The sequence below is a fragment of the Salvelinus alpinus genome, chromosome 12 (assembly GCF_045679555.1).
Source record: "Salvelinus alpinus chromosome 12, SLU_Salpinus.1, whole genome shotgun sequence".
In the NCBI taxonomy this organism is placed as follows: domain Eukaryota; kingdom Metazoa; phylum Chordata; class Actinopteri; order Salmoniformes; family Salmonidae; genus Salvelinus; species Salvelinus alpinus.
Genome location: NC_092097.1, coordinates 32,879,286 through 32,899,568, shown reverse-complemented (window position 1 = coordinate 32,899,568; position 20,283 = coordinate 32,879,286). Strand labels below are relative to the sequence as shown.

The following is a 20,283-nucleotide window of genomic DNA, read 5'->3' as shown; positions in this document are numbered from 1 at the left end:
TAGAATTTCTAAGCAAACAGCTGGAGGCAGGGCTTTCTCCTATAGAGCTCCATTTTTATGGAATGGTCTGCCTACCCATGTGAGAGACGCAGACTCTGTCTCAACTTTTAAGTCTTTACTGAAGACTCATCTCTTCAGTAGGTCATATGATTGAGTGTAGTCTGGCCCAGGAGTGTGAAGGTGAACGGAAAGGCTCTGGAGCAACGAACCGCCCTTGCCGTCTCTGCCTGGCCGGTTCCCCTCTCTCCACTGGGATTCTCTGCCTCTAACCCTATTACAGGGGCTGAGTCACTGGCTTACTGGTGCTCTTCCATGCCGTCCCTAGGAGGGGTGAGTCACTTGAGTGGGTTGAGTTGCTGACGTGGTCTTCCTGTCTGGGTTGGCGCCCCCCCTTGGGTTGTGCCGTGGCAGAGATCTTTGTGGGCTGTACTTGGCCTTGTCTCAGGATGGTAAGTTGGTGGTTGAAGATATCCCTCTAGTGGTGTGGGGGCTGTGCTTTGACAAAGTGGGTGGGGTTATATCCTGCCTGTTTGGCCCTGTTTGGGGGTATCATCGGATGGGGCCACAGTGTCTCCTGACCCCTCCTGTCTCAGCCTCCAGTATTTATGCTGCAGTAGTTTATGTGTCGGGGGGCTAGGGTCAGTCTGTTATATCTGGAGTATTTCTCCTGTCTTATCCGGTGTCCTGTGTGAATTTAAGTATGCTCTCTCTAATTCTCTTTCTCTGAGGACCTGAGCCCTAGGACCATCCCTTAGGACTACCTGGCATGATGACTCCTTGCTGTCCTCAGTCCACCTGGCCGTGCTGCTGCTCCAGTTTCAACTGTTCTGCCTGCGGCTATGGAACCCTGACCTGTTCACAAGCCGTGTCTTCGGCTTGCAAGCCTCCCCCTTTTTCCTCCAAACATAACAATGGTCATTATGACCAAACAGTTCTATTTTTGTTTCATCAGACCAGAGGACATTTCTTCAAAAAGTACAATCTTTGTCCCCATGTGCAATTGCAAACTGTAGTCTGCCTTTTTTATGGCGGTTTTGGAGCAGTGGCTTCTTCCTTACTGAGCAGCCTTCCAGGTTATGTCGATATAGGACTTGTTTTACTGTGGATATAGATACTTTTGTACCTGTTTCCTCCAGCATCTTCATAAGGACCTTTGTTGTTGTTCTGGGATTGATTTGAACCTTTCGCACCAAAGTATGTTCATCTCTAGGAAACAGAATGCGTCTCCTTCCTGAGCGGTATGGCGGCTGCGTTGTCCCACTTGCGTACTATTGTTTGTACAGATGAATGTGGTACCTTCAGGTGTTTGGAAATTACTCCCAAGGTTGAACCAGACTTGTGGAGGTCTACAATCTTTTTCTGAGGTCTTGGCTGATTTCTTTTGATTTTCCCATGATGTCAAGCAAAGAGGCACTGAGTTTGAAGGTAGGCCTTGAAATACATCCACAGGTACACCTCCAATTGACTCAAATGATGTCAATTAGCCTATCAGAAGCTTCTAAAGCCATGACATCATTTTCTGGAATTTTCCAACCTGTTTAAAGGCACAGTCAACTTAGTGTATGTAAACTTCTGACCCACTGGAATTGTGATACAGTGAATTGTAAGTGAAATAATCTGTCTGTAAACAATTGTTGGAAAAATTACTTGTGTCATGAACAAAGTAGATGTCCTAACTGACTTGCCAGAACTATAGTTTTTTAACAAGAAATATGTGGAGTGGTTGAAAAACGAGTTTTAATGACTCCAACCTAAGCATATGTAAACTTCCGACTTCAACTGTATATATCCTAACATAACTTTGTCGGGCAAAGACTCTTCTGTTTCACTACTCACACCACCCTGTCTGCGTCGCACCAAACGACAAGCATCACAAACAACGGGAATCTTCGCCTTCAGTTGGTCAACTTTTACATTTACTGCTACCCCAGTAATCACTCATTTCAATGGCACCCTTTTCTTGAGAGCAAAACAATTAACATTTCTTGCCCCATTCGTTTAACGCGGAGCGCCTTCTCCCTCTGACCAGCAGAAACACAAACAATTATCACAGGACCACTTCTGGTTACCCTCACCGATTCCACAGCCCCCAACTCTGTTTTCACCTCACCCTGAAACCACAAATGGATCAGCGAAAAGGCAAGGTTCCACTTTTTCCAAAAACTTCACTCCTACTGTCACAGACTCATCTTTATCCTGACCCTCAGTGCAAGCCTCGGGCCTGAGAACTTCATCACACTTAACAACTCCGATACTTCAACCTCATTCACTTCCATTTCTCCTCCTGTCTTCAGCTCACTCTGCTTACACTTTCTACCATTCTTCTTTAACAAACCATCTCCCTTTTCCCGCCATCTTCCTCCCTCTTTCTCTCAGACCTCCTCTGCCTCTCTTTTTCCCTCCATTCTTCCTCCGTATTCCAAGTATACGTCTCCTTATGATAATACTGCACTTCTCCTGACATACATCTTATTCTTGCCTTTTCAAGGGATGCCATTTAACCGGCTGTCACAATCTCTGTACAATCAGCACGAACCCTTCGGGATGTAGCGCTCAACAGTGCATCCCACTTATAAAGCAGCTGCTTCGTCTTGATATTCTCCTTTATCAAAAGCTACCGAAAAGCTTTTCCATTTCAAACAAGCGCGCTTTTCCAACCATCATCCACCCTCTCGCTTCATAACAGGGCTGGAGTATGGAATGCTTGTTGACATGTAGCCAGGTGGTTGACCCCAAAATGCTTGCGCTTTATTTCAACATAATTCTCTATGTGAGATAAAAAATAAATGCTGTGTAGTTCCAGCATGTGAACTCTTAGGAAATGTGCAATTAATGATGACCTGGTTTAGTCAAATATTTTACCAACAGATGGTGCTGCAAGACACCTTTCTTTTTACAGTCATTGCACAAGACGTTTTGTTTGAATCATCTAGATCAGGGATACCCTTGCACGACACAGCTGATTCAAATAATCAACTAATCCTCAAGCTTTGATAATTTGAATCAGCTGTGTGGTGTTAGGGCAAAAACCAAAACGTACACCACTTGGGGTTCCGAGGACCGAGTTTGGGAAACGCTGATATAGATGTATAGAGATCGCAGCGTTGTATCTGTCACATTATGGCGTCTGTGAGAGTACGGGCAGAGTCATCTCCATTTTTAAGTAGTCAATTTCATTCTTCTACTAGCTACTTCTATGACTAAACAAACTGAAAGGATACATACTGCCACTGTGTGTTATTTGAACAGGTAAAGCCAAGGTTGGTGATTTACTGCCACTTGCAGTTATTGAATGTTTGCTCACAAGTATAATTCATTGGTTGATCCTCCTGATGACCTGGATGGAATTATGTGATCCTTCCTTAACCCATAGGAAGTCCCACCCAGTTGACTATTTCAAAATTGTGAAATTCCTCAATGCCAGTGCCTATGTTAAAACAGGATTTTGGGTGCTAGGGTCCTCTATACATCTCTATGGTTTGAATTCACAAGACTATAATAGACTACATTATTTTCGAAATTAAGAAGTACAATCACACTAATGGATTGAGCAATTCTGAAAAAGCTAAATCAATCAATATAATCTATAATTTGTGTTATCTATTTCAACTTTCGCCATTCACTTTTCACCTATGCAATCACATAACATACCCTCCTAATGTACCCTAACTCCACATCCCCTTCAACACACCCTGTTACGTGTTGTCTGTTTACCAGACAACAGAAATTAGGCAGACTAGACTGAGTCCGTATAGGCACTGAAAGGCACAGACCCACTGCTTACAGTCACCTGCTAAAGTCCAGCATTGACCTGGTCTGGTCTCAGGCCACCTAAGGCCCCTACCTCTGTTGCTGCCTCTGCCAGGCTGAGGGCGAAATAAGAGAAAAGGAGTCTATTAATCATTAACCTTTTTGGAAAAAAATCAGCTCTGACTGGCTATGGATGTTTTTCCTCCAGTATTTTAGTCCACCACTTAGGCAGGCTTCATTTATTGTAGGCCTATGCATGTATAATACTATAAAATGCAACATATGTTTAAAGCTATGTTGGAAATGCATTGTTCTGTTCATGGCCAGAACATTTTGGAGACTGAAGCATGATTAATTGAAGGAAGTGTGGTTGGTATTTTACTCAGAAATAGAGGCATACCCATCAAAATAACATCCTACTAATGAGTAGGCCTACCACTGCAGTGTACTCTTTTACATAATTTATAATCTAGAGGGTTACTTCCTGTCTGTATCAACCTTTGTTCCAGTGTGATTTGGGCATTTTGGACAGTCAGGGTTATGTACAAAACCCTCACTCTCTCATCCAGAATGTAATTGGGGGTGGAGTGGTTATGTTATGCAAACTGTTGACCTGCAAACTTAGCACCAATGTACGGTAGCACAATGTCCCCACAGACACATCCCACAGGAACAGCGATACCCAGCAGCGGCATTCTCAGAACCACCTGCCTTCATGTCTAAATATTAGTACATTGGTTTGAGCCACGGACAAGCTCGAACCAGAAACTAGGTTACAATGTCTTATACGGCTGGGAATTGCCAGGGACCTCACAATACAATATTCTCGCGATAATTATGTTCTGATACGATATGTATTGCGATTCTCATGATTCTATATGTATTGTGATACGATACTGCAATTTTATTGAGATTTGATGTTCCAAACATACTGCTCACTATATGTGTTCTGCAGAGAGTCAAGCGAGAGCATGAGAAAACATTTTTTGATCAGTCATTGAAATAAAAATGCTGAAAACACGTAGGCTAACTATTTAGATGAAGAACAAGCTATAGGATGAAAATTAGCTGAATGTTAATGCAGGTACTGCCGACTAACGATAGCTAGCGCTACCTACAGTAGCAAAATAATTATATATACACTGAACAAAAATATAAATGCAAGATGCAACAGTTTCAAAGATGAGTTAGTGAGTTACTGTTCATATAGGGACATCGGTCAATTGAAATGAATTAATTAGGCCCTAATCTATGGATTTCACATGACTGGGAATACAGATAGGGATCTGTCGGTCACAGATACCTTACAAAAAAGGTAGGGGCGTGGATCAGAAAACCAGTCAGTATCTGGTGTGACCACTGTTTGCCTCATGCAGCGTGACACATCTCATTTGCATAGAGTTGATCAGGCTGTTGATTGTGGCCTGTAAAATGTTGTCCCACTCCTCTTCAATGGCTGTGCGAAGTTTCTGGATATTAGCGGGAACTGGAACACGCTGCTGTACACGTTGATCCAGAGCATCCCAAACATGCTCGATAGGTGACATGTCTGGTGAGTATGCAGGCCATGAAAGAACTGGGACATTTCCAGCTTCCAGGACTTCAGACCCTTCAAATCAAATCCAATTTTATTTGTCACATGAGCCAAATACAACAGGTGTAGTAGACCTTAACGTGAAATGCTTACTTATAAGCCCTTAACCAACAATGCAGTTCAAGAAAATAAACTTTACTAAATGAACTAAAGTAAAACAAAAAAAGTAACACAATCAACATAACAATAATGAGACTATATACAGGGGGTACCGGTACTGAGTCAATGTTCGGGGGGTACAGGTTAGTCGAGGTAATTTGTACATGTAGGTAGGGAGACAATGACTATGCATAGACAATAAACAGCGAGTAGCAGCAGTGTAAAAACAATTAGGGCGGTGTCAAAGTAAATAGTCCGGGTGGCCATTTTATTAATTGTTCAGCAGTCTTATGGCTTGGGGGTAGAAGCTGTTAAGGAGCCTTTTGGACCTAGACTTGGCGCTCCGGTACCGCTTGCCGTGCGGTAGCAGAGAGAACAGTCTATGACTTGGGTGACTGGAATCTTTGACCATTTTTTGGGCCTTCCTCTGAAACCGCCGAGTATATAGGTCCTGGATGGCAGGAAGGTTGGCCTCAGTGATGTACTGGGATGTATGCACTACCCTCTGTAGCACCTTACAGTTGGATGCCGAGCAGTTGCCATACCAGGCTGTGATGCAACTGGTCAGGATGCTCTCAATGGAGCAGCTGTAGAACTTTTTGAGGATCTGGGGACCTATGCCAAATCTTTTCGGTCTCCTGAGAGGAAAAATGTGTTATCGTGCCCTCTTCATGAGTGTCTTGGTGTGTTTGGACCATGCAAGTTTGTTAGTGATGTGGACACCAAGGATCTTGAAACTCTCACCCGCTCCACTACAGCCCTGTCGATGTTAATGTTCGGCCCTCCTGTAGTCCATGATCAGCTCCTTTGTTTTGCTCACATTGAGGGAGAGGTTGTTGTCCTTAGCTTAGTGATGAGCTTTGAGGGCACTATGGTGTTGAACACTGAGCTGTAGTCAATGAACAGCATTCTCACATAGGTGTTCCTTTTTTCCAGGTGGGAAAGGGCGGTGTGGAGTGTGATTGAGATTGCGTCATCTGTGGATCTGTTGGGGCGGTATGCGAATTTGGAGTGGGTCTAGGGTTTCCGGGATGATGGTGTTGATGTGAGTCATGACCAGCCTTTCAAAGCACTTCATGGATACCGTCGTGCTATGGGGCGGTAGTCATTTAGGCAGGTTACCTTCATTTCCTTGAGCACAAGGACTATGGTCGTCTGCTTGAAACATGTAGGTATTACAGACTCAGTCAGGTAGAGGTTGAAAATGTCAGTGAAGACACTTGACAGTTGATCCGTGCATGCTCTACGTACATGTCCTGGTAATCCATCTGGCCCCGCGGCCTTCTGAATGTTGACCTGTTTAAAGGTCTTGCTCACATCGGCTACAAAGAGCGTGATCACATAGTCGTCCGGAACAGCTGGTGCTCTCATGCATGGTTCAGCGTTGCTTGCCTCGAAGCAAGCATAAAAGGCATTTACTGTAGCTCGTCTGACGTCACTGGGCAGCTCACGGCTGGGTTTACCTTTGTAGTCCGTAATCGTTTGCAAGCCCTGCCACATCCAACGAGCGTCAGAGCCGGTGTAGTAGGATTCAATCTTAGTCCTGTATTGACGCTTTGCCTGTTTGCTGGTTCCTCATGCAACATGGGGCTGTGTATTATATCATACTGAATCAGGATGTGATGGCGGCGGAGGAATGGCACGACAATGGGCCTAAGGATCTCATCATGGTATCTCTGTGCATTTAAATGGCTTATGCTTGCCCATACCATAACCACACCACCACGGGGCACTCTGTTCACAACGTTGACATCAGCAAACCGCTCGCCCACACGTCTGCCATCTGCCTTGCACAGTTGACACTGAGATTAATCCATGAAGAGCACACTTCTCCAGCATGCCAGTGGCCATCGAAGGTGAGCATTTGCACACTGAAGTCGGTTACAACGCCAAACTGCATTCAGGTCAAGACCCTGGTGAGGACAACGAGCACGCAGATTAGCTTCCCTGAAACGGTTTCTGACAGATTGTACAGATATTCTTCAGTTGTGCAAACCCGAAGTTTCATAAGCTGTCTATGTAGCTGGTCTCAGCCGATCCCGCAGGTGAAGAAGCAGGATGTGGAGGTCCTGGCCTGGCATGGTTACACGTGGTCTGCGGTTGTGAGCCCGGTTGGACATACTGCCAAATTCTCTAAAATGACATTGGAGGGGGTTTATGATATAGAAATTAACATTAAATTATTTGGCAACAGTTCTGGCTGACATTCCTGCAGTGGCAGCATGCCAATTGCACGCTCCCTCAAAACTTGAGACATCTGTGGCATTGTGTTATGTGATTAAAACTGCACATTTTAGAGTGGCTTTTTATTGTCCCCAGCACAAGATGCACCTGTGTAATGATCATGCTGTTTAATCAGATTATTGATATGCCACACCTGTCAGGTGGACGGATTATTTTAGCAAAGGAGAAATACTCACTATCAGGGATGTAAAACAAATTGTGCATAACATTTGAGAAGCTTTTTGTGCGTATGAAACATTTCTGGGATCTTTTATTTCAGCTCATGAAACCAACACTTTACATGTTGCATTTATATTTTTGTTCAATATATATTATACAGTTGAAGTCGGAAGTTTACATACACCTTAGCCAAATACATTTAAACTCAGCTTTTCACAATTCCTGACATTTAATCCTAGTAAAAATTCCCTGTCTTAGGTCAGTTAGGAGCACTACTTTGTTTTAAGAATGTGAAATGTCAGAATAATAGTAGAGAGAATTATTTATTTCAGCTTTTATTTGTTTTATCACATTCCCAGTGGGTCAGAAGTTTACATACACTCAATTAGTATTTGGTAGCATTGCCTTTAAATTGTTTAACTTGGGTCAAACGTTTCAGGTAGCCTTCCACAAGCTTCCCATAATAAGTTGGGTAAAGTTCGGCCCATTCCTCCTGACAGAGCTGATGCAACTGAGTCAGGTTTGTAGGCCTCCTTGCTCACACACACTTTTTCAGTTCTGCCCACAAATTTTTTTATAGGATTGAGGTCGGGGCTTTGTAATGGCCACTCCAATATCTTGACTTTGTTGTCCTTAAGCCATATTGCCACAACTTTGGAAGTATGCTTGGGGTAATTGTCCATTTGGAAGACCCATTTGTGACCAAGCTTTAACTTCCTGACTGATGTCTTGAGATGTTGCTTTAATATATCCACATAATTTTCTTCCCTTATGATGCCATCTATTTTGTGGAGTGCACCAGTCCCTCCTGCAGCAAAGCACCCCCACAACATGATGCTGCCATCCCAGTGCTTCACGGTTGGAATGGTGTTCTTCGGCTTGCAAGCGTCCCCCTTTTTCCTCCAAACATAACGATGGTCATTATGGCCAAACAGTTCTATTTTTGTTTCATCAGACCAGACAACATTTCCCCCGTAAAACTACAATCTTTGTCCCCATGTGCAGTTGCAAACTGTAGTCTGGCTTTTTTTATGGAGGTTATGGAGCAGTGGCTTCTTCCTTGCTGAGCAGCCTTCCAAGTTATGTCGATATAGGACTTGTTTTACTGTGGATATAGATACTTTTGTACCTGTTTCCTCCAGCATCTTCACAAGGTCCTTTGCTGTTGTTCTTGATTTGCACTTTTCGATTGATTTGCACTTTTCGCACCAAAGTACGTTCATCTCTAGGAGACAGAACGTGTCTCCTTCCTGAGCGGTATGACGGCTGTGTGGTCCCATGGTGTTTATACTTGCGTACAGATGAACGTGGTACCTTCAGGCGTTTGGAAATTGCTCCCAAGGGTGAACCAGATGTCAAGCAAAGAGGCACTGAGTTTGAAGGTAGGCCTTGAAATACACTGCTCAAAAAAATAAAGGGAACACTTAAACGACACAATGTAACTCCAAGTCAATCACACTTCTGTGAAATCAAACTGTCCACTTAGGAAGCAACACTGATTGACAATAAATTTCACATGCTGTTGTGCAAATGGAATAGACAAAAGGTGAAAATTATAGGCAATTAGCAAGACACCCCCAATAAAGGAGTGGTTCTGCAGGTGGTGACCACAGACCACTTCTCAGTTCCTATGCTTCCTGGCTGATGTTTTGGTCACTTTTGAATGCTGGCGGTGCTTTCACTCTAGTGGTAGCATGAGACGGAGTCTACAACCCACACAAGTGGCTCAGGTAGTGCAGCTCATCCAGGATGGCACATCAATGCGAGCTGTGGCAAGAAGGTTTGCTGTGTCTGTCAGCGTAGTGTCCAGAGCATGGAGGCGCTACCAGGAGACAGGCCAGTACATCAGGAGACGTGGAGGAGGCCGTAGGAGGGCAACAACCCAGCAGCAGGACCGCTACCTCCGCCTTTGTGCAAGGAGGATCAGGAGGATTCAGGTCTGGGGAACGGGCCAGAGCCCTGCAAAATGACCTCCAGCAGGCCACAAATGTGCATGTGTCTGCTCAAACGGTCAGAAACAGACTCCATGAGGGTGCTATGAGGGCCCGACGTCCACAGGTGGGGATTGTGCTTACAGCCCAACACCGTGCAGGACGTTTGGCATTTGCCAGAGAACACCAAGATTGGCAAATTCGCCACTGGCGCCCTGTGCTCTTCACAGATGAAAGCAGGTTCACACTGAGCACATGAGCACATGTGACAGAGTCTGGAGACGCCGTGGAGAACGTTCTGCTGCCTGCAACATCCTCCAGCATGACCGGTTTGGCGATGGGTCAGTCATGGTGTGGGGTGGCATTTCTTTGGGGGGCCGCACAGCCCTCCATGTGCTCACCAGAGGTAGCCTGACTGCCATTAGGTACCGAGATGAGATCCTCAGACCCCTTGTGAGACCATATGCTGGTGCGGTTGGCCCTGGGTTCCTCCTAATGCACGACAATGCTAGACCTCATGTGGCTGGAGTGTGTCAGCAGTTCCTGCAAGAAGAAGGTATTGATGCTATGGACTGGCCCGCCCGTTCCCCAGACCTGAATCCAATTGAGCACATCTGGGAATTCATGTCTCGCTCCATCCACCAACGCCACGTTGCACCACAGACTGTCCAGGAGTTGGCGGATGCTTTAGTCCAGGTCTGGGAGGAGATCCCTCAGGAGACCATCCGCCACCTCATCAGGAGCATGCCCAGGCGTTGTAGGGAGGTCATACAGGCACGTGGAGGCCACACACTACTGAGCCTCATTTTGACTTGTTTTAAGGACATTACAAAGTTGGATCAGCCTGTAGTGTGGTTTTCCACTTTCATTTTGAGTGTGACTCCAAATCCAGACCTCCATGGGTTGATAAATTAGATTTCCATTGATCATTTTTGTGTGATTTTGTTGTCAGCACATTCAACTATGTAAAGAAAAAAGTATTTAATAAGAATATTTCATTCATTCAGATCTAGGATGTGTTATTTTAGTGTTCCCTTTATTTTTTTGAGCAGTGTACATCCACACCTCCAATTGACTCAAATTATGTAAATTAGGCTATTAGAAGCTTCTAAAGCCGTGACATAATTTTCTGGAATTTTCCAAGCTGTTTAAAGGCACAGTCAACTTAGTGTATGTAAACTTCTGACCCACTGGAATTGTGATACAGTGAATTATAAGTTAAATAATCTGTCTGTAAACAATTGTTGAAAAAATTACTTGTGTCATGCACAAAGTAGATGTCCTAAACGACTTGCCAAAACTATAGTTTGTTAACAAGAAATGTGTGGAGTGGTTGAAAAATAAGTGAACAACAAGTTATATACATATAGATATATATTCTTATACAACTCAATACTTCAAATATCATTATAATATCGCCCAAAAATAATATAGCAATATGTAACTGTATTGATTCCCCCCCATCACTAATGCCTTACAGGAAAACAAACGATGCCGCAAGGTAGTATAATATTGACATTTCTAGAACAGAAAAAGACCATGAATACATTTATGATTTTTTTATTAGAAAACAAATAGAAAAGTAAAATAGTTCCATATTGTTAAAACAATTTTCCACAATGTGTTATTCCAACAGAGAAAGAAGCACCACATCATACAAGTCACATAAGGTTCTAGATGAAGAAAAACTGGTAACACAATTTGTTTTAGACGTAAGAGGTACAGACACCACACATTAGCTAAATAGTTTGGGACTTCATAAAAGTTCAAAATACTTAAAAAGACAAAGTGTCTTTAAACAGAGTAACCCAGGTGGGAGGATATGGTACACCATGCTAGTCCCACCAGCTGCCATTTTTTATTAAGATTTTAATGAGCACCATATAAGCACCAAATGAGCACCATCCTGATAAGAGCATCATAGTTTTGACCAAAATAATAATTTTTCAATAACACTCTTCTAAAAGGTAGTACATGACACATTTCTAAGCATTTTATAGAACCTTCATCAGCAATGCCTAAACATTATTAAATGCAACTGAGATGCCAATGCAATTTTAAATTAGATAGGGTTAAGTTGCTTTCATTTTACATTTTCATTTGAGTAATTTAGCAGACACTCTTATCCAGAGTGCCTTACAGGAGCAATTAGGGTTAATTGCCTTGCTCAAGGGCACATTGGCAGATTGTTCACCTAGTCGTCTCGGGAATCGAACCAGCACCCTTTGGGTTACTGGCCCAACGATCTTAACTGCTAGGCTACCTGCCACTGTACTTTCCATTTGTCTTAGCTAAGGAATGAGTTACAACGTCGCAGTCCATATTCGTTTTGCATTACATGCTATGGTCAGGATTCTTACAGGCAAATAGCAATTGATGTCTAGTTAGGTGAGAGGAACATATGTAGTTAATCAGATTCCTTTGGTAATACCATTGGCAACTGGTAATACCATTGGCTACAATCTAAACCACAAGTAAGTATAAGTGATTGTATTCATGAGCATTATTGAATAAAGCAGAAAGTTTAAAGAGATTGAACTGGATCTTAAGCACTTACAAATTCGTAACATATCATACGAATTGCAGATTTGTAAAAATATATATATATTGCAGGACGTAACATTTCATACGAAATGGATGACGTTGTACACAATTGTGCACAATTTTCAGGGCCCGTTGTGGCTTTGAGTGCTACTTTCAAAACTACTGGCTGAAATGATACAAAACCTTTATAATGCATCTTTAAGTGGTGAAAAGAGGGATCAACCTGATATTGAGAAGGAAAATCACTTGTCATTAAAGGGGAAAATCAGCAGTTTTTTACTTATCAATTAATGATATGTACCGATTGATTCTTGAATAATGTAACTTATAAATGCTTCATGATCTTAGTTCAACTGTCGTACCCCATCAGAACCCAAAATACAAGCTTGTTTTACTCCAATGTTTAGAAACAAAGTAAATATAAACAAACACTACATGGCCTCAAAACATGGTTAAAACTATAATTTTGATATCATGGATGGTCAGTCCTATCATCCATAGCTTTGTCTATGAATTTTTAAGTGGTTACATTTCTCCAGACCCATCCCTCAGCTTTTTACCAAAACAGGGGCGAGGCACAGTTTGTTATAGTTTCTACTGCTGATTGCAGCTTTATAGTACTATGTCACATAATTTCTCCTGATGCACTTTTCAAGTTTCAGTCAAAAGTTTCAAGTTCTATGCATTTCACTCTGCATGTAGATACGTTTCAAGATAGGCTCTAATGCACTTGAAATATTGCCATACCCTCCCTTCACCATCTCCTAGCCTCCTTGTGCAAAAAAATGTGGGAAGTGAGTTTCAGTTCACTGGAAATGCAACTACTACTGTTCATATACAGAGAGAAAGGTTTTCAAACAAAGACCTCTATTAGCCCCTCATTCAGCTGCTGTATCAACTCAGACCCAGGCCAGCCCAAACCAACTGGGCTTGAGATCTGAGGGGCTGGTCTATGGGTTTAGGCCTGCAAATTCAGTCGGGCCCTCTTTCGCAATGCTTTTCCCAGTACTCCCAACTGTCTCACTCTGAGAGACATGGATTGTCAGTCACAGTCAAATACACATAGCTAGTGTTCAGCAGGTCATCGACTCATCTTTCAATAAACTGCAGGTTGATCTCACTCTCTGGCACCAGCAGTGTCCGGGTCATGGGTTTGACTGCTGCACCACTGCCTTCTGGATCGGGCTTCACATCAAACTGCATCAGAATCTGAGGGGACCAGGAGAGGGGTTGAGAAAATTAGAGGGCACCCCTCACATGAACAGTACTTAGAAGAACGGAAGTCTATTACAAGGATAAAAACACAGTATACAGTCACAACCGAAATGATTGGCACCCTTGATAAAGATGAGAAAAGGACTGTATAAAATAAAAAATCCAAATACTGAGCTATATCGTATGCACATTTTGGGGGGAAATATTACATTTTATACTAATACAATTACTCAGATGTTTTTTTTCCTTAATACTCTGGCACCCTCCCCTTGCGAAGATAACAGCCCTGAGCCTTTTTGTAAAATGTTATATGAGATTGGAGAACACATTGGGAGGGATCTTACACTAGAGAGGAAAATGTATTACTTGTTAAACAAAATCTCATTAAATAATAAAATGTAGTGTACAACATAGCTCAATATTTGTGTTATCTTATAGTTTCTCATCTTTATCAAGGGTGCCAATAATTTCAGTCACGACTGTATGTACTGGGACTCAAAATGCTATGAAAATGAATTTAATTTTATGAGACACTTTCTGCCAAAGCCTCGATGTAAAAGTGACCAAAAATCAACTCACTCGTGCAAGTGCCAGGTAGACCTCCAGTTCTGCGATGCGGCGGCCGATGCAGCTGCGTTTGCCCACACCAAAGGGCACTGAGGCATAGGGGTGGTGGCCTTCTTCCCGGTTCAGCCAGCGTTGGGGCTGGAAGGCATTTGGGTTCGGGAAAAATGATGCATTCCGGGATGTGGCAAAGTGGCAGAGGGTGATCAGAGTCTGGATAGGATAGAATCGTGAGATACTGCACATTTGCCTTTACACATGAATATTACACCATATTACACCAGATTGCTGTAAAAGTGCTGAAAAATAAGCACTCAACATCACGTCAACACCTACATTTTTGGGGAGGAGGTAGCCTCCGACCTGGATGTCTTTGTCAGCGATGACCCTGGCATTGGCCGGAATAACAGGATAAAGTCTGGAGAAGCCAAAACACAACAATGTCAGTGTGACTGATCAGTCTAATGACTGATCGATTGGTTGTAGTAGTTGATTGAATCAAGGGTACATAGTTCACACCAATTGGTAGTGGATGAAATGATCTTCCCTTAATTATATAACGAGGAGCTATGAGCAGTTGGAATAGTGCTATATAAATCCAAACCTATATCATTACTATTATTATTTTGGGGCGGCAGGTAGCCTAGTGGTTAGAGCGTTGGGCCAGTAACCAAAAGGTTGCTGTATCGAATCCCCGAGCTGACAAGGTAAAAATCGGTCGTTCTGCTCCTGAACAAGGTAGTTAACCCACTGTTCCCCGGTAGGCTGTCATTGTAAATAAGAATTTGTTCTTAACTGACTTGCCTAGTTCAATAAAAAAAAATATCATTCATCATATTTATGCTGCAATAGTTTATGTGTCGGGGGGCTAGGGTCAGTCTGTTATATCTGGAGTATTTCTCCTGTCTTATCCGGTGTCCTGTGTGAATTTAAGCATGCTCTCTCTAATTCTCTCTCTCTCTCGTAGGACCTGAGCTCTAGGACCATGCCTCAGGACTACCTGGCATGATGACTCCTTGTTGTCCCCAGTCCACTGGGCCGTGCTGCTGCTCCAGTTTCAACTATTCTGCCTGCGGCTATGGAACCCTGACCTGTTCACTGTGATTACTATTATTTGACCATGCTGGTCATTTATGAACATTTGAACATCTTGGCCATGTTCTGTTATAATCTCCACCCGGCACAGCCAGAAGAGGACTGGCCACCCCTCATAGCCTGGTTCCTCTCTATGTTTCTTCCTAGGTTTTGGCCTTTCTAGGGAGTTTTTCCTAGCCAGTGCTTCTACACCTGCATTGCTTGCTGTTTGAGGTTGTAGGCTGGGTTTCTGTTCAGCACTTTGATATATCAGCTGATGTAAAAAGGGCTATATAAATAAATTTGATTTTTACCTGAGAACTTCCTTGACCACAGCCTTCATGAGGGGCATGCGAGCCACGTCTGCAGCCCCAGGCACCCTCCGACCCCCCATTACAGCCAATACCTCCTCCCGCAGCGAGGCCTGAACCTCGGTGTGCCGAGACAGCTCGTAAAGGGACCAGGACATGGTGCTGGAGATCTGAACACACACAGGACACAGCAGATCAGTACAACTGTAAAATCATTCACCATAAGAACACTGCAGCAGTGGATGGAGAGGATAGTGAGGTCTCTACAGCTAAGCCTGACTGTATGGGATCAGACTTAACATACAGAGAGGGAGATTAAGAAGAGGAAGTACGCTGTGACTAGGAGTGAGGGGGAATGGAGACGTTTGGCTATTGGATATGTTAAAAACAAATATTAAAGCACTAGGTCAAAGATAGAGCGATGAGGACAGAGGACAGAGGTGAGAGAGATGAGAGAGGAAGGAGAGATTAGAGATGTTCCTCACCGTGTCCACCCCAGCCAGGAGCAGCTCAGTGACGTTGCTGTACACCGTCTTCATGGGCAGCCCCGTGCGGGTCAGAAAGTAAGTCAGATATCGCCCCTCCACTTTCTCTCCCCGTGCCACCTTCTCCGCTTCCTCCATCAGACGCTGGTCAATGTGACCTTTTGCTGCAATGAGATAGATCAGGGGTCAAGATCAGAATGAAGGAGCTCAGTCAGACCTGAGTTCAAATACTATTTGAAACCTTTCAAATACTTTCAGCGTTTGCTTTAGCCCGCCTGGAGTACCAGATGGGCTAGGTGTGCAGTATTGCGACAATTCTATTGGTTCCATAACACCAGGCAAGCTCAATCAATTCTAGCTAGTATTTGAAATGATTTCAAATAGTATTTGAACCCAGGTCTGAAAGAGCTCTAGTCAGATTTAAGGGATCCGTATAGCTTGAAGAGGAAAAAAATAGACCTCTGGGAACGCTTACTACGGGGATTACAGGTAATGAATGGAAGGAGACCACACACTATGGGTTCTGTTCAATGGGAACTATTTATAGTTACTATAAGTTACTAGAAATCTATCCGTTGGGAGAAACTAACACTGGGGGCAACTAATAATAAAGCAGTAGGTCAGTCAGGTAGCATGGATTAAAGAAGTCCACGGAATTAAACCAAGGTGGAGCAAGTATTATTATTAATACTTATTTCTACTTTGCACATTCTTCCACTGCAAATCTACCATTCCAGTGTTTTACTTACTATATTGTATTTACCTCGCCACCATGGCCTTTTTTTTTGCCTTTACCTCCCTTATCTCACCTCATTTGCTCACATTGTATATAGACTTATTTTTCTACTGTGTTATGACTGTATGTTTGTTTTACTCCATGTGTAACTCTGTGTTGTTGTATGTGTCGAACTGCTTTGCTTTATCTTGGCCAGGTCGCAATTGTAAATGAGAACTTGTTCTCAACTTGCCTACCTGGTTAAATAAAGGTGAAATAAAAAATAAAATAAATAAAAGTATGAGGCTATCCAAGATGGCAGCTCACCGAATTGGAACATGTAGTCCCAGCACTGGCAGAAAGTGTCCCAGGGCTTGGGGAACAACTGGTGTAACCAGGCGGGCATAGCCATGGTGAGGAGCGTCATGACAAACATGGTGTTAATGGACTGAATGAAACGTTCTGTCTCCATGGGAACCACAGGGTCTAGACAACCAATCCTGGACTCGAACAAGATTGAGGAAATCCCTGCAGAGAGGAAGACAGGCAGAGGGTAAGGGGAGAAGGGTTTGAAAGGCTTTCCAGAAGGGCTTTGTGTTTTCCCTCTGTAATACAGATCCAATCAAGACTATTATAGACTTGTCAGAGTAACATACTCGAGTAGGTTATGGTAATAGACTAAACTAGCAACCTACAATGCTAATTGACATTGATTCAATAGAATGACAATGATAAAGCTCCTTCCTGATTTTGTCTCTTATTACAGGCACCTGACCACAGATGCTAACCTCATATACCACCGTTTAAAAACATCAACAAAGAAACAGAGTTGAGTAAAAGCAGGCCTCAGGGGCACACCACAGTGAATGTAAATAGACCTTACCTTCGAGGCCGAAGCGGTAGAACTCGCTGCCGATGTCCGGAACGAGGCCGCGGGGGTCCTGGCGCCTGCGGAGGCGGAGCTTAGTGATGAGGTCATCTACCACGCCGTTTAGAGTCGCATCGTAGGCCTCCACCGCCTTCGGACGTAGCATGTGCTTCCCCAGGAGACTCCGCACCGCCTGCCACTCCTCCCCCTCACTGAAGAGAGTAAGGTAAACAGAAAATAATGCCATCAAATGAGTTTGCACACCAACAAACATCAATAATGTACATGTTTTATACAGTCTGGGCCAACTGTACTGTAGGCTACATTATGGAACTGTAATTGTTCAGTTTGTGTCATTCTTTTGTTTTTTTAATCTTGTGTTTGTTGTGTAGTAAATATTTCAGCTTGTATTTTCATGGTTTTATTCGTTTTTTTCCTGTAAAGCACATTGTGTTGCATTCCATGACTGAAATGTGCTGTATAAATAAAGCTTGAATTAATTTGAGATAGTATTTTCATATTCCTGGTGATTAGGTAATAACCCATAGGTAATAATAACCCATCATAGATCGAGGGATGACTCACTGTCTGTACGGCCGCTAGGCCAATTATTCCTTTGTCTAAAGTCTTTGTTTCATCTCTGTTAATATTTCCTGTTTCCTGTGAACAGCACGTCACCCTGACGTCAGAACAGCTTAAATCAGCGTGACAACTCATTGAGTAAGATCACACAGTCAGACACTGTCACAAAGATAATTAGGCTGCTACAGTGATATGATGAAATATGGGACACCCATAAAAACAGATGCCAAAAACAGATGCCAGATGTCAAGTTTAACAGTGTCCAATGGTGATGACTGTGGCTGTCTGAGGGTGTGGTAAAGACAGAGAGAAGAGGAGAGGGGAGGGGGGAAGAGGAGAGGTGTGGTGATGAGAGAAAGGAATATGGCGATAGGGGAGGGAAAGGGATAGGAGAGAGGAGGCAAGGGCAACGGAGTAGAGGGGAGGGGGACAGCATGGGAGGAAAACAGCAGAGGAGAGGAATGGTACTCACGCTGTGAGCAGTCCGTAGCCGTGGCCTCGTTGTTTCCTATAGTCCTTCCAAGAGGAGAGGTCAGAGCGGATGGGGGTCTGGCCCTCCTGCCTCAGCACCTGCTCTATCAGGGCTGGTTCGGCCACGTGCACTGTCAGGATGGGACCGAAGCTGGCCTTCCACATTGGCCCGTAGCGCTTCACACCCTCAAGCTGGGAGAGGACAATACATTAGCACACAACGCATATAGATTGCATGATTCACTAGAGATGGAACCGTCCATAGAATGAATCTATTTCTATGGATGGAACATCAACATGTTGTGAGCAGACTAAAGCTAAAGCTGCTTGATGTAAAGTTTATGGCCAAAATCTGTACAATGTTCAAAGTTTTGGCAGCTGCCCCATGGTCAGTATGTGATATAAAGCTTGCCTTCTTGCTCCTTATGCTCCCCATCTACCCCTATTAGCCAGCAGACACCCCCAAAGCACAGGAACGTGCCTGAGTTACCCAAGGCACTTTCCTGCTCAATGAACCACTTGTCTTACATAGCCTATACATTCGCAACTACATGTCTGGTACATTTAGGTAGCTTTTGTTGGCCCCTGCATAGCTTTTTAATTGCTGGACAATTACATTACACACTGATGGTTAGGTTATACAGTACATGTAAGAGCCAGTGACAGGGTCTGCCAGTCTGACACTGTTCATGGCCTTGGCTGACTGAGGGAGGGCAAGCCTCAAGCCTGCCCTTCTCTATAGCACCATGCCATATCTAACCTAATGGAGTAGGTGTAGAAAGATGGCTAAGCTGAGTTCCCACTTTCGTTTTTCAGGGGAAACAGAAGTTAGGTTGAAAATACTGTACCCCTGAAAACCGGATGTTAGCGTTTTCTGGTGACTCTGCATAGGCTATGCCATACCCAACAGCAATGTAATAACCTATCTATTCCAAGAAACAATGTGAAGACCATATAAATCTCCTAATGAAACATTCATTACTATGGCTTTGCTGTTAAAAAGACAAACCCATAAGCACTAAGTATAATAAATTATAAAACACCAATTTCATACATTTACATCAGTGTCTGGCTAAAAAGAAAAGATCAACAAGTCAACAAAATAATTTACCTGCAGCTCGTGGAGGCGGGACAGTCCCCGTTTGGCGAAGAGGTCCCAGGCAAATTTGGCGACGGTGGGTCCCGGCATCTCCTTTAGGGTTTTCATCCCGTGCGCCGCCTCGGTCTTCTTCAGGCCAGCTGTGCTCTCAGCCCACTTCTCCATCCACTTGATCAGCGGGGACGCACTGCGACCGGACACTTTGAGGGCTTGCTGCAGCATCCTTATGGCTATGTTCATACGATGGAAGATGAACGAAGGAAAGTCTGTCGGGTGTCGGTGCTCATCTTGCACCAAGACACTGTATTTATACCGCTCGACCCATGCCGGACTAGAGTTATTAAGTTTCTCAGTGTGGGCCAATGAAAGCGAATGCTGGGTTCGACCCCGCCCAGTGGCAAGGCTGGGACGCAGTAGGCGTGAACTATTTGGAAGGTGTGTCCAATCAGATGGCAGAAGTCAGACCAACCCAAAGAAGCGCACACGTGGAGGGTAAATAACCTAATCAATTTTTATGTAGGACGATTTTTCTCAGACACCGGTGGAGGCTGCTGAGAAACAATTTTCCTGCACTGCAT

At 43.7% G+C, this 20,283-nt stretch overlaps 1 protein-coding gene across 1 annotated transcript; it reads right to left on the bottom strand.

The window, feature by feature from the left end:
• Nucleotides 1-11,321: 11,321 nt before the first annotated feature.
• On the bottom strand, nt 11,322-20,013 carry cyp27b1 (cytochrome P450, family 27, subfamily B, polypeptide 1). Its single transcript, XM_071335853.1, has 9 exons — nt 19,718-20,013; nt 18,608-18,798; nt 17,569-17,765; nt 17,013-17,213; nt 15,971-16,134; nt 15,489-15,655; nt 14,437-14,518; nt 14,116-14,313; nt 11,322-13,530 (listed from the first exon to the last, which is right to left on the bottom strand). Exons 1-9 carry the CDS (start codon nt 19,943-19,945, stop codon nt 13,411-13,413), a joined length of 1,548 nt encoding a protein of 515 aa, XP_071191954.1. The 5' UTR covers nt 19,946-20,013; the 3' UTR covers nt 11,322-13,410.
• Between the last annotated feature and the right edge of the window lie 270 nt (nt 20,014-20,283).

Bases quoted from the DNA above. Each gene is read 5' to 3' on its own strand.
- cyp27b1 (XM_071335853.1), bottom strand. From the start codon at position 19,945: ATGAACATAGCCATAAGGATGCTGCAGCAAGCCCTCAAAGTGTCCGGT. The intron at 16,135-17,012 runs GTGAGCTGCCAT...ATCTCATTGCAG, and splicing joins GGACTACATGTTCCAATTCG to CAAAAGGTCACATTGACCAG. The intron at 14,314-14,436 runs GTAGGTGTTGAC...TATCCTATCCAG, and splicing joins GCTACCTCCTCCCCAAAAAT to ACTCTGATCACCCTCTGCCA.